This window comes from Lacerta agilis, chromosome 2, assembly GCF_009819535.1.
Source record: "Lacerta agilis isolate rLacAgi1 chromosome 2, rLacAgi1.pri, whole genome shotgun sequence".
Taxonomy (NCBI): Eukaryota; Metazoa; Chordata; class Lepidosauria; order Squamata; family Lacertidae; genus Lacerta; species Lacerta agilis.
Genome location: NC_046313.1, coordinates 19,619,291 through 19,632,744, shown reverse-complemented (window position 1 = coordinate 19,632,744; position 13,454 = coordinate 19,619,291). Strand labels below are relative to the sequence as shown.

Genomic DNA, 13,454 nt, shown 5'->3' with positions numbered 1-13,454 from the left:
TGACAAATGTATCAAGATGACAAGCATAGCTAGTCGGATCATGTTTTACAGTTTTCACAGCAATATTAGTCTCTGCATTGGAAAAAAAATAATGATGCATCTTCCCAGAATTTGGTCTACCGGAGCTGGAAAGAACTCTAATCTCACACGGAAAAGATGAGAGCACTGAGGATCACGTCTAGAACTGGAAGGGTAGATTATTTTAAGGAAACAAACTCCATATTCTGAGCAACCTTCCCTAAGGTGGCGTTTCAGATGCTTTGTACTGTTAACTCGCCTTCAGCCCAGACCAACATGGCTGTGGTTGATGGGGCTGATAAGGAGTTGTTGCTCCAAAAAACATGTGGAAAGGCCCCTGGTTGTGTAACAGCTGCTCTTGGGTGTGTGTCTCCCAAGCTCTGTTTTACAGATTGAGATTTATTTATTTAAGTGCCTACCTAGCATGAACTATGCAGCTGATCTACTAAACGGGGGGAAAGCAGATACAAATTTTGCTCTCTGCTTTATTTCCACTTCTGCTTAAAAGACTGGTCACATAATCAAACAAACACGCATAAGATTTTGCCTATTTCTGGGGAATAACAGATCTCTTTCAATAGTTGAAGGACTTCGTAAATACCAACTTTTGTTTCGCCTTGATTGATGGACCAAATAGTGCTTGCCAATTAAATATAGTGCTGCCAAAACACACTGGGGGAGACGCCTTCAAGGGCACAGCACAACCCCTTCAAGTGTGCCACAACCAGAGGTCAAGACATGTACCTAGAGGGAAGTGCTCTTTGTCAGATCCTACAAGGAGAATCTGCCTATAAATGGGAATGATTCCTGCAAACACCATTCTAGGTCTAGATCCATACTGGGGTGGAGAGGGAGGAACAAAAACATGCACACAATTGAGTTTAGGAGTTTGCTTCTCTCATTACTGCTATACACACAGGTCTGCCTGGATCTGAAGGTGTGCAAACATCTCAACTCAGAGATTTGATTCTACTGTAACATTTGCGGTTCACATGACAAATGTTTTAGACCTTTCTCCAAATGCATTTATGTGGAAAAGCTACAATTAGCTTTCACAGGATGAATCCTATAAGCAAGATGCAAGAATCATCTAAAATACTGGTGTGTTTAGGCGGTTCATGGGGGGAAATGTTGAAAACTCATTCTGGAAGTAGCTTTTTTTACTTGCTCATATACACAAAATGGGCCAAAACAGTCACTCGATGACAGGTAAATGTCTTTAAAAGTTGGAAATCAGCTTTGAGGTTTTTTATTAAATGTAATAAATGTGCATTAGATTTCCAACATCCTGCTTTCACAAGTCTTTAGATAAGCCTTTCCTGAGAACCCAAATGTGTGTTTTAAAAAATAGCTAAGAAGCAGCTTTAAGATATGCTCTCACAGATTTCCAGGGGCACAAATGGAACACCTTGAGTTCATTCATTCAACACAATTATCTTACCAAACTGCTTGTGTTAATCTGACTCAAACCTTCATGTTTGCAAGATTTGTAGTGGACAAATCCTAACTTTTAAAGCAGTATGAAGTCAAAACATTCAAAAATACAATGTATAATGGCTGGATCGTAAGATGTCTTCCAGTCACATGAGAAACCCCGTAACAATTCCCAGTACAGAAGTGTCATCCCCAGAATCACCACTGGGCAGTTTCATTCAAATAATATAATTTAATGAGCATCCAAGTCTTGGGAATTATTGAGGGGGGAACTATGCCATCTGAACTGATTCTTCGGTTTAACAATCACAAAAAGTGCTGAATACTGTATACCAATAGGAGAAGATATGAGTGCTTTAAAAAAAAAATCAAAATCCTTTATCCAAGGGCCTAAGGAATAACAGGGAGGGAGGGGAAAGTACAATCCTCATTGAAAAGACAGGAAGTGGACTCTCAAGTCCCTTTAGCAATTTGGCAAAGTCTCCCAGCAGGTTCCATTCGTATTGCACAATAATAATCTTAATGACAAGAATTTTAATATTCTATTCCCTCCTCGTCTGCTTGAAGCCACAAAATACACATTTGCCGGAACCAGCTCAAAATGCCTTCTGAACCTGTAAAATACAATTCGTATGCTGAACCCAAGTGACAAAGCAGAAGGGGAAAGTGACTTTGTACCAGAAAAGTTGAGAGCTTTAGAAAGTGTGGCAGAACAGTGGAGTGCAACTATTTGAAGGAAGGTTCTCACCTTCCCATCTTCTAGAAGAATCCCCCGGAATATCTCATTTGTCAAGGCCTTTCCAGTTAAGCAAATCTGTCCGGCCTTGCAAAGGGGTGGAGACAGCTTGGAAAATTTAGCATTTCACATCTGAAAAAAGCAGTCTAGTAACAAAAGGGCAAAACCGAACAAAACGTTGCGACTTGAGGTGTTTCTAAGTAGAAAAAGAACAGCCTTTGGTTTATCCCACAAGGAAGCAGTTTGCTGAACTGCTGTTGAGCAAGTTATTTTTTTATGCATCATGGGCATTTATCTAAAACCACAAGCCTTCTCCCCTTGCTGTGTCCTAAGACTAGAGATACAATTTTACCCTTACCTCCCATCTCTTTCTGTCAGGCAAGGTGCTTCTAGCAGGTCAAGGTGTCTGAGACGAAGGACAACACCTTGCAGAAAGGCAAACTTCCCAAGTTACGCTGCCTCAACGCCCAAGCCTTTACATTTGGCGATTACACTCTTTAAAGCAAGGGTAAACAGAATTTCTGCTTGGGCTGGTAGGAATGACTGCATAAGCCTGACGTGGAGTAACAAATCCTGCCTGCAGTCCACTAACAGCAGCACATCTTCAACCAAACTACAGAATGGAGGCTTCAGCCCTTCGTGGTGATCAAGGCTTTAAGACACTAAAGTACGCAAAGCAAGGCTTTTCGGCGGGATCTGCATTGCAGAACACCAATGGCCCTCTTTGGCACCACTGATCACATACCTGTGAGAAAATGGGAGACTCTGGCTAATGTGTAGATATTGGGCAGACGGGTTTTACCGGAAGTTACTCCACACGATTTTGTCCATGCCGCTGTATGCTTTTACGTAGCTTTCCAAGACAAGGGCCTTCCACCCTCATGGTGTCAGAGTTTGCTAATGAGTCCAAAAAACCATATGCTTTCTGAACACGGATCACTAAGGTTTTTGACTGATCTGTGCAAAAACAAGGCAGCCCTTCCTGTTGGGAAAGGAGTCAAACTCCAAGCTACTTGGTGATAACCAATTCCTGGGCAACTGACTGGAGAGGAGCAGAAGTCAGGCACCAGAACGACAACAAGAAGTGACAAGGCTTCAGCACCCGACTCTAGTAGTTGCAAGGGAGGTTTCTAAAAGCCACAGAGGCTTTTGCTATCTTGTTTCCTGCCTTCCACTGAAAGTCCCTTGATTATGTCTCCTAGGAATCACATCCAACAGGGTCATGTTTATTCACCCTATGGAAGTTGCATGCTTTTGGAGAGAGAAGTCAGTGACATACACTCACCTAAGGGTTGAGGCTCACACCTTCTAAAACTTCCACTAAAAAAATGACTCTTTAAGAGCCGGCAGAAGGAAGCTCAGAGGATGTTAGCTCAAGCAACCCTTCTGGAGAGAAGGTCACGCTAAACAACACAGACACCAAGCACATCCTTTTGAAGGAGGGCATCCAACAGCTGGGATGCAGAACATGCCCTTTAACCAGGCAATGCTAAGGTTCCTTCGTTGCATCCTGGGGGGTGGGGTGGGGGAAGCATTTGCTTTCCTAATGCTGATCTTCAATTGAGCTTGCAAAGGCAGCACCCTGGCAAACTTTGTACATGAACGCTTGCCACCTTCCTTCAGACTAGTTGGTGCTGCATCTCCTTCATTTTCACCAGATGCAGAATTCGCCACCTTTTCTGTGCCCCGAAAGAAGAGACAGCACGTTTCGATACAAAGCTGTCATAAAGCAGAAGCATAGAGGTATAGAGTTCACGGGGCCACAGAGTTCCTAGTAGGATACCTTTCTATGCTGTGTTTCACAGACACCCAAAAAAGAGGGAACACGCGGTTCTTCCTGACATCACCATCTAAGTGTAACTCAAATCGTGGCTTTCCTAGCCCCTTTGAAAGGGGGAAGTTCTACAAGAGTATATTAGCACCTGATCTGAGGTTCTTAATGTCTAACATGGTGGCTTGACAAGAGATACCTGAACTGAAATTCACCAAAAGAAGCCCAAAGAAACTTTGAATGGAGGAGGAAGGAGAGACAGACATGAAAGACACTAATATCTTGCTGATGTGTACCAGAGGTGTGTGTGTCCCTCAAAGTGGAGGAAGCCCCTGGCAAAATGATGTAAAGAAAAGGCTTACATGACAACAAAATAGAGAGAGAAATGAAATTACAGTAATAAATAACAACTACGAGTGGAAGAGAATCAAAAGCACAAGAACTTTAAAATCAATAAACAGTATTTAAATAACACAGCGTAGAAAAGGCAAATGTTATGAGCTCCTCCCCATCTCAAGTTTGTTGGATTTTTTTTTTAAGTTAGAGTTTTTAATTTTTTTTAGAACATTTCTCTTTTTTAGCCAAAGTCAGTGCAACGGAGTACAAAAGAAATGAACGGCTCCATACCCAACGAGGATGGGGCACGAGAGATGGGGAGGGAGATTTGGGAAGGTGGGGAAAGAGGGGAGAGAGTTTAGGACTAGCCGACTTTATGCTCCCCTCTCACTATGTGGGAGGAAAACTCGTACCGGTCTTGGCTGTGATAGCCACAGATGTTGCATTCGAAAGGGTCTCTGAAGCCGTGGCAGCCCATGTGGATAGTGAACATGACGTGGTCCAGGAACAAGATTCGGCAGTGCTCGCATTTGAAGGCTTTTATCTGTTCCCCTTCATCATTCACCACACGCAGGGCTTCTTTGGCTGAGCTGGGAGTTGACCGAGTAGTGGTGGGAATGATGCCCTCTTGTACTTTCGGGTCCTCTTTGGCGTAGGCCGGACTCTGCCGGCTGCTGGTGCAGTTCCCAATGACGGACAGCAGCGGCTGCTGTGAGCCCCTCTCCTCGTGGATGCTCTCAGTGTCTGTGGAATCCTGGCAGCCGTTGCTAGGTGACACCATGCTGGGTTCCCGAGATGCCCGGTACACAATCTGCGTCCCGTCGGGAAGGTCCTCGTGGCCTTCTGCAGCTTCCCGGCTTCCTGCTATTTCCAGCCTGCCCGGGAGGGGCTGAATCTGCGTGTAGACGGAACTGATGACGGGGGTGATCTCGGAGATGCAGTTGGTCGGCGGGATTCTGAGAGGGCGCAAGTGTTCTGCTCCCATGAAGGACAGGGATCCGCCAAAGCTCGTGTCCATGGGATGGTGGGCCGCCACCATCTCCACGTCCTTCTCGAAGCCGGAGCTGACGTCAAATGCCATGTCGGAGAGGCCAAACCGCATCTGCTTCTCTCCTAAGGCAAAGGACGAAAGGTATCAAAATACAAGTTCACTCTACAGTCAATACGATGAGCCTGTTAGGGATGGAAGTCAAATAAGAGCACAGCACTCAGACAAAAAACCTTGCAAAGAAATCTCTGGATGCAGCTACTGCCGCACATGCAGGGCGTTAATCTCTTGCCCCCACCAATTCTTGTACGTAGTCCCCTCTTGTTCCTTTCAAATGCAAAAGGAGAACCTGTGAGACATGAGCAACCTGAGCAACTGGCTCTCATTGGTCACAAAGAGCCAGAGATCCCTCCTTCAAAAGAACCAGAGGGGAGAGAACCTTTAAAAAGTTGAGCAGCTCCTGCAGTTTGGGGGGGGGTTCCCTCTACCATTGGAGCCCAGATTGTGTCTTCTATACCACCAGGAAGCTAACCATCTTTGCTCTCTACTCATAAACAGACTAGAAATATTATATCGTAGGGGCTGGGGCTGGGATTAGTCCAGTTTCAGGCCCACAGTGCTCTCTGGCTTATTTTTTATTCTGATCTTACCTTCTGCCTATTTCCCTCCTACCTTTTATTTGTAATAAGGTTTCACAATTTAACCGTGTGTGCAATTGCCAACCACAGGATTCTAGAACTCCCACGTGTCTAGACAATTGGAATTCACATTGCCGAAAGTTTCGGATCAGAGTTGTAAGAGACTAGCATGTCCCTCTGAGCTCTGGGAGAGACTCAGGCAACGTGGGCTGCCTTTACATTCTATGTAAGTTATAAGGGAGTGGTCTGTTGGTCTCAGGGTTCCCGGTCATAAGGAAGTTGAGGGGGGGTCTGCCAGAGAAACGAACAACCTTTCTTTGATCTCCAAGGTTGGATAAAGCAGCCGAAAGCTAGGCTTGTTTTCCTCAGCAAGTTGTGTGCTGGCTGAACGGAAGAGTGTAGGGTGCGCTGGCTCAGGGCCTGTCTAAAAAGGAATGGGCTTTGGTGCTTTCCTGTTTCCCTCCCATCTGGTCTGCACATAGCTCTGAGTCTACACTTGACCGGAGGCAAGGAATACTTTATGTAAGAAGCAGGGGGAAGGCTCAATTTGAACTTGCTTCTTGAGTTTGTGACTCCATTTTGCACCTATTAGTTGTTTATTACTACTTCTACTATTAGACTTGTCAGTCCCGTGTTACCTGAAGGTCTCTAACTTACAACACATTCAATAACATGAATACAATTAAATTATACCATGAAAACAGAAGAAAACAACTCCCACAACAGCCAAATTAATCTAGTGTGTCTACCACCTTGTAGTTTAGTTCTGGGCCAGACTTGAAGCCAAATCCCACTAACGGCAGCTATTCCAGAGAGCGTAAATGGCTGTCAAGTCCCAGTCTAGTGGTAGCTGCCATCTTGCTGCTTGTTGAGAGATGCCCTACCCAACCACTTTTTTTTTTGCAATCCAGCATGGAGAGGGATGATAAAAGCTGGCGGGGCTGCGAAAGCAAGATCTGATGGCCCACAGGGAAACACCCAAGACAATAAATAACACAACTGTCGGTGGTCAACAGCTCCATTGTCCTGCCACTACCTTTAGTCCACTTCCAGGAATCCAGGGGAAGCTCCTTACCCACAAATTTCTGAGGTGTGGAGCGTTTTCGTTTGGTGATGCTGTTTGCCAGTCGGTCAATGAAGGTTGGCCGGTCGGCTGAGGAGTGAAGCATGGAGTCCGGCACCATCTCCAAATCTCGCATCTCGTCACCTGGCAAGGAAACAAAAGCAGGTGTGACGTTTCGCTCCCTGGAGCATTTCTGCCTCAACCTTTGGAAGGCCTATATTGTGAAAACAGTAGGTGCTGATGGTTCAGTGATTTGCCGAGGGAGAAAAAGTCACACAGCAGTATCAGCAAGGATGGAACAGACTCCCAAGGCTAAATTTAGTCCACCCAAATTATATCCTGTTCCCTAGGTCCATCATAACAACTTTATTATTTGTATCCCACCTATCTGACTAGGCTGCCCCAGCCACTCTGGGCGGATTCCAACATATATAAAAACATAATAAAACATTACATGTTAAAAAGCTTCCTTATACAGGGCTGCCTTCAGATGTCTTCTAAAGGTTATATAGTTACTCATCTCCTTGACATCTGATGGGAGGGCATTCCACAGAGTGCTACTACCGAGAAGTCCCCCTGCCTGGTTCCCTGTAACCTCACTTCTTGCAGTGAGGGAACCGCCAGGAGGTCCTCGGAGCTGGATCTCAGTGACCGGACCGATCACAGAACCCATTTAGACTCTGTCCTTCAAGACCACGGTTTCTCTGACTACCAGGCCCTACATGTTCTAGACAACTAAACCCAAATTTTCACCTGGACTAGATATGGGATTCTAGTCCTCATTATCGAACTAGTGCCTGCTGCTCAAACAGATGGCAGGATGCCTCATGCTAAGTGATCCATAAATGAAGCAAATAATAATGATGATGGCAACAGTAGCTAAATCTGCATTTAGATGGAAATTATATGCAGTGGAGGGGAACCACCTCAAAGAGGAAGTACCAGCTGGGGAAGGCATTTCACACTGCAGAAGACGATTTGGACTATTCCACCCACACAGACCCTGCTAGCCGGTTTGGATACTTGCAAAAATTGCTGTGCGTAAAGCCATCCTAAGTGACTGACAACACTGCCCCCTCAAGCTCGCCTGTTCCAGCCTGGCAGGTCCAGACTTACCTTGCTGGCCAGCCAGCGACTGTGGTTCAGTGTTAAGACTCTGCAGGTAGTTGTGGCAGCGTTCCTTGTGCTCTTCCAACGTGCTTTGCTGCTTGTAGCTGCGGCCGCAATAATTACATTTGTAGGGCTTTCCGACGGTGGGGGAGGAGACTGAAATGGAAAGGAAAACGTAAAAGGGCCCAGTAATAAAACTCACATGTTTCTCGAACCACCACAGCAACCTTTGGGTCAGCAAGAACCAGGAAGCGCTGACAGCCTGCCTGCAGCTGTAGGAATGAAAGGAGACAGCCACAAACAAACGAAAACAACCACCAACCTCGCAAATGGTTCAGTTGTCTGTCTCTGCAATTGACAGACACACATTTGCAATAATGTCAAAATCTATACTAGCTGCAATACCTTTATTAGGCTAATCAAAATGCCACAAAACAGCGTGCAAGCTTTTGATTCTATTGCTCTTGTTGGTTTAATAAAAGTTTTGCCCCGATAGGGATTTTGGATTTTCTTCCTATGGGCCAAGAGGGCTGCTTTTAGTTTTCTCTTTGCAATGCTGTTTATCTTTTCATGGACTCCCCACTCCAGCCAGACAACAATTTGTGCAATTGTAGCAGCCACCAGCTACCATTCACAGCGCCCATGCAACACAGCCGCAACAGCTCTGGTACATGAAGCCACTAGCGGGCAACATTTTGTGCAGCTGGGGGGGGGAGAGAACCAATTTGGAGAAATGGAGCAGTGTTTCAGCCTTTGGCAAGTTTCCCCAAGAAGAAAAGTCTGGGCAACAGGCAGTACCTACTTGTTGGAAATTCTTCACGTTGAACCCCTGCACATAAGCGACAAAACTTTTTGGAAGGTTGGCATGTGATACAGGAGTAATAATAATAATAATAATAATAATAACAACAACAATTTATTATTTATACCCCGCCCATCTGGCTGGGTTTCCCCAGCCAATCTGGGCGGCTGGCACGAAAGAGGCAGAATTCAGAACTCTCTTAAGTTCCCTGTCCACGCAACATATTTGAAAAGGGCTGAAGCGCAATGGTAGGGCATCTGGTTTAAATGCAGAAGTTTCTAGCTTCTCCAGGTAAGGGTTGGGAATGTCCCCTCTCCCTGAAGAGCCACTACCAGCCAGTGGAGACAGTGGAGTCTCAGCTGATGAGTTTGATCTGCCCTAGTTCCCAATTACCTATGAAGTGACAGGTCTCAAAACTAATACAGCACATCCTTAGGCTCTTCATAGTAAATGGTGGTGGTGATGAAATAAAACAGCTCAGGGTTTTTACAGCACACTGGCTGATATCGTAGTCCTCCAGTCCAGCCCCGGGGGCAAGAAGATCATGGATCGGGAGTGGGGAAGGGAAAGAAGATCAGGACCATGAAAACTAGCAGCCTGATTTAAAACAAACAAACAAACCACTTCTGGAAAGCGGTTAGAAAAGCAAAAGGTTCACCAAAAAGGCAAAAAATAAGAAAGAGAGAGGCTGGCGGGGGGAGGGTGGAAGACGTCTCACAGAGCCTGTGCAATGTCAAATACAATTGTGCAGATCAATAGCCCTTACACAATGCACTGAGAAAGAAAGGGGAGAGGGGTTAACTTTCTGTCTCTTGACTCAACCGAGACACACAGAGAAACTAAACTAGGAAAGTTTTTATGAATGGAGATGGCCTTTTGGAACTCCCTTCCATTTTATATAACGCAGGGACCTTCTTTATTGCCCTTTTGACATTCCTCTTTCAACAAGCCTTCTAAGTGAAATTCTTAAGCCAGCTGGTGTCTGTCAGAAACTGAAGAGAATTGTGTGCTACTGAAAAAGTAATTTCTGGAATGGCTTAGTGCCTTTCTAATTCCAAACCGAGGAGTCACGATCTGGGGTCTTCAATCCAATTTGCCATACTCACAATGGCAAGTGTTCCACTGCCTTCTCTTAAGCAGAACGAGGAGCAGCCTTCCTGGATATATAACCTTATTCTCATTCTGTGCTTCTGAGACACACAGAGCACACGGGAAGCACAGTACAATTCCAGGAATAATCCCACTTAGAGAAGGAAGAGGGGTGTGTGTAAGAAAATTAATGGATGCAGTGGTGCAATTAGGTAATTCTTGTATCTGGACTTAACAGGGTCCAAGTGTGATAAGCCAGCTCTGCAGAGTTTGGGAGCCCTCCTGTTCATTCTGCAGAGTGGGGTCCTGGGCTTCTGCCTCAAGTCAATCCTACACTGGTAATATCACTGAGTGTTCATGCATGTGGAAGAATGGGGCAGGTGGCCCTGGAAAATTTTAGTTCCAACCCCAACTACCCACGACATTCGGCACCCAACAAATTACTTCATAGGGAAAGTGGCCCACAGGAGAGAAACTGGTACTCCCCGCACCTGATGTACAGCATATGAGTTACCCCACAACTAGGAATCTGTTCCGTACTGACGGAGTTTTTAAGAGCCGAGCAAAGGTGGTCTAGGACATCTATAGGGTCCCTATTTGGAAGAGCCACTGACTCCGTAACACAATCCTGGCCAGCCATGCATCTATTTCTGAGCTACACACACAACGCCCAGTACTGTTTGTTTTAAAGAAAGCCCGTTGTCATACCTAATCAAAAGAAAATAAAAAAAATCCTTCCAGTAGCACCTTAGAGACCAACTAAGTTTGTTATTGGTATGAGCTAGGCTACCTACCTGTAACTAATCAAAAGAGTAATTTCTCATTTAAGCTGTGCTGTTAAGTTGTGCTTCACTTAAAATCGCATTTCCTCTATGGGCAAGAAGACCCTTTCAATCTTTAAATTGCATATATAAAAACAGGGAACATAATTCTGACAGTCTGCTCTCCAAATATCCGGGGGAGGATGGGAGGGGAGAGAAGAGAAAATTCTATAGAATTGGGTCTGCTGAATGCAAATTCCAAATGCATTTGTTTACTGGGTTGGAGAGAGAGAGAGAGAGGAGAGAGAGAGAGAGAGAGAGAGAGAGGAGAGTCATCCTAGTGATCCCACGTGTAGATGCAGCTTCTGATCTATTTCTAACTGATGTGATGCGTTTGATCTGGTTTATAAATCCTCACTTTTTTGGAGGCAGATCTTCAAAGATGAAAGCAACTGCCTCACCCAGGGGAACAGCATGAAACACACATGTCAGGTTAAGGGGTGGGGTGGGGAGAAGATATTCCTTGCTCCCCTTCCCCACGTGGGATAGGCTATTTTTACAGCCGTAAAATCCAAACGCTGATGAGGATACTGTCATTTCACTCATATACCCTCTCTGCCTCATATTAACAATCTGCCCTTCTGCACAGCCTAAATTGTCTTTGATATTACAAACAAATGTTAGGAATTGGCACATTTTATCCGTCAACAGCTGCTTATCATCATTCTGTGCCGTGATATACGGAGGGCTTGTGGCGTAGAAATTACACTAATGAAACAGAAGGCCAAGCCTTGGAAAAAGCATGCTTCTCAAGACAACTAGGTCAAAGTCTTGAGGGTCCTTCTAAACTGACCATTTGTGCAGGGAACTGCAGGCGAGTTTCTGTCAATATTTATCACACTCTTAAGCATTTTCTCCTCTTAGAGCAGACCATACTGCCCTAACTTTCCTCAGTATTCTCTAGCCAATATCAGGATCTTGGGCAGAGGTGCCAATAGTTTTTAGGGAAGGGCTGTTGGTGGCTCAGTAGCAGAGCATACAATCTGCATGCAGAAGATCCCAGGTTCAATTGGGCAGGCCTGAGAAGGACACCCTTCTGTAACCTTGGGAAGTTGCGGCCAGCCAGTAGAGAACAAGATGTGCCAATATCCTGATGTGGTGTAAGACACATAACCGCCCCTACCTCACCATATAACAACAGTGCTAGAAGAGCCTCCATTAGAGCATTTCTATCATGGCTGAGGTTACTAGACAGGCTTTGGAGATCAGTGGGTTATAGTGGCACCCGGTCCTTCTGGACCACGGGTCAAACTCGGGAGCGTACCCTGCAAGGTCCTGAGAATTCAGTATCTTCTCCACCGTCTTCAGCTATGTTGTGAAATTTTCAGTGTTCAGTTCTGTTTTCTGTTGGAGGACTTGGCATATACCAATCATAAATAAGCACACACACGGATATTCAAGCATAAAAGTGTTGTTGTTTTTTAATGGTAGGAACATATCCATTGCTTTAAAAGAGAGTTTGTAAGTAAGTAAAAGGGGGGGGGATAGTTTGATTTTAAGATCAATTTTCAGGAGAAGGGAGCTTAAGCAACCAAAGCACAGTGTTAAGACCAAACGTATCCAATTCTGACATAACTCTAGGAACAAGAAAAGGGTGACGCTGCAGAAAGTGAAGAATGGTATCAGCTGTGCCTTGCATACTGGCTCATTTACCTTTTTAAGCTGCTTGATAGCTGCACATGCTGACTGTCAGCTGAGCTGGTTTATATGCACAGCATCAACTCATGCTGGTTGAGAGCACAGGGGGTTTGAGCCATGCCCGAGGCTATGCATGCTCCATGCACTTGAGAGAATATTCTGTGCTAAGGTAAATAAAATGCTGAGTCAAGAAAGCGCAATTCTGTGCACTGCACGAAGCATGCAAATTAATCACTTTTACACGCATCTGCTTATTCTACACAATCTGTTCTGCTATTGTCAGTCATACATGGAACTTTATACATGCCAGTGAACCCTCATCCCCAAGACCACTGGGATACGCTTCTCTTCTTCTCCCTATTTCACCAGGCATCGCATATCCACACACACACTCAAGCTTATTTTCACAGTCAGGTAGGCAACAAACCGAAAACACCAAAACAGGGATTCAAGTTCTACGCGTGCACAGAGTAAGTAAAGATTTACAAAAACTACAATGTCACTAAAGACAGTGGAGAGATAAAGATTGAGTCTGAACCTGCCTTTTTTTTTTTTTTTTGCTTAAGCAAACCTAGAAACATGTAAGCACATCTCAGACGCCTACATACCAAGAAATTTCTGGGCTAGGCTTACCGGGGTTGGGGTGGGAGGAGGCATGTGTGCATTAGTATATACTGTACCCACTTGAATCCTTTAGACCTCAGATGCAGTCTCATTTCAGTCTTTGCCCTCACAGCCTGAATATATTGTACAACATGATTTTGCATAAATTGTGCAAAGCAGAGAATTTAAATTGTTTTCGGCACAGTCTCTGGATTTCTGGGGTTCAGATTATATGCAGCCCTGGATACAGACTCCTCTCTCTAGCTCTCGGGACAAAAGCTGTGCAAGTAATTACAAAGCTGTTGCCTCTGGAGGCTTAATGGCTTCAGCCCAGCTTACCAAAGAGACCTACTCTCCCCTTTGCTCTCTTACATTCCCTTGAGATCAACTGAGAGCAGGCTCTTCCA

General features: G+C 45.0%; 1 protein-coding gene across 6 annotated transcripts in view; it reads right to left on the bottom strand.

Moving 5' to 3' along the window:
- Nucleotides 1-4,512: 4,512 nt before the first annotated feature.
- The window catches only part of IKZF4 (IKAROS family zinc finger 4), a 54,665-nt gene continuing 45,723 nt past the window's right edge, over nt 4,513-13,454 (bottom strand). For 4 of the 6 annotated variants that reach the window (XM_033138835.1, XM_033138836.1, XM_033138837.1 and 1 more), the window contains 3 exons: nt 8,101-8,250; nt 6,958-7,128; nt 4,513-5,408 (listed from right to left, as the gene is read on the bottom strand). In XM_033138835.1, the coding sequence (XP_032994726.1) occupies nt 4,660-5,408; nt 6,958-7,128; nt 8,101-8,250 (1,070 nt within the window). In that variant the 3' untranslated portion in view covers nt 4,513-4,659. The remainder of the gene's footprint in view (nt 5,409-6,957; nt 7,129-8,100; nt 8,251-13,454) is intronic. The other 2 variants (XM_033138834.1, XM_033138839.1) reach the window with 1 other exon arrangement.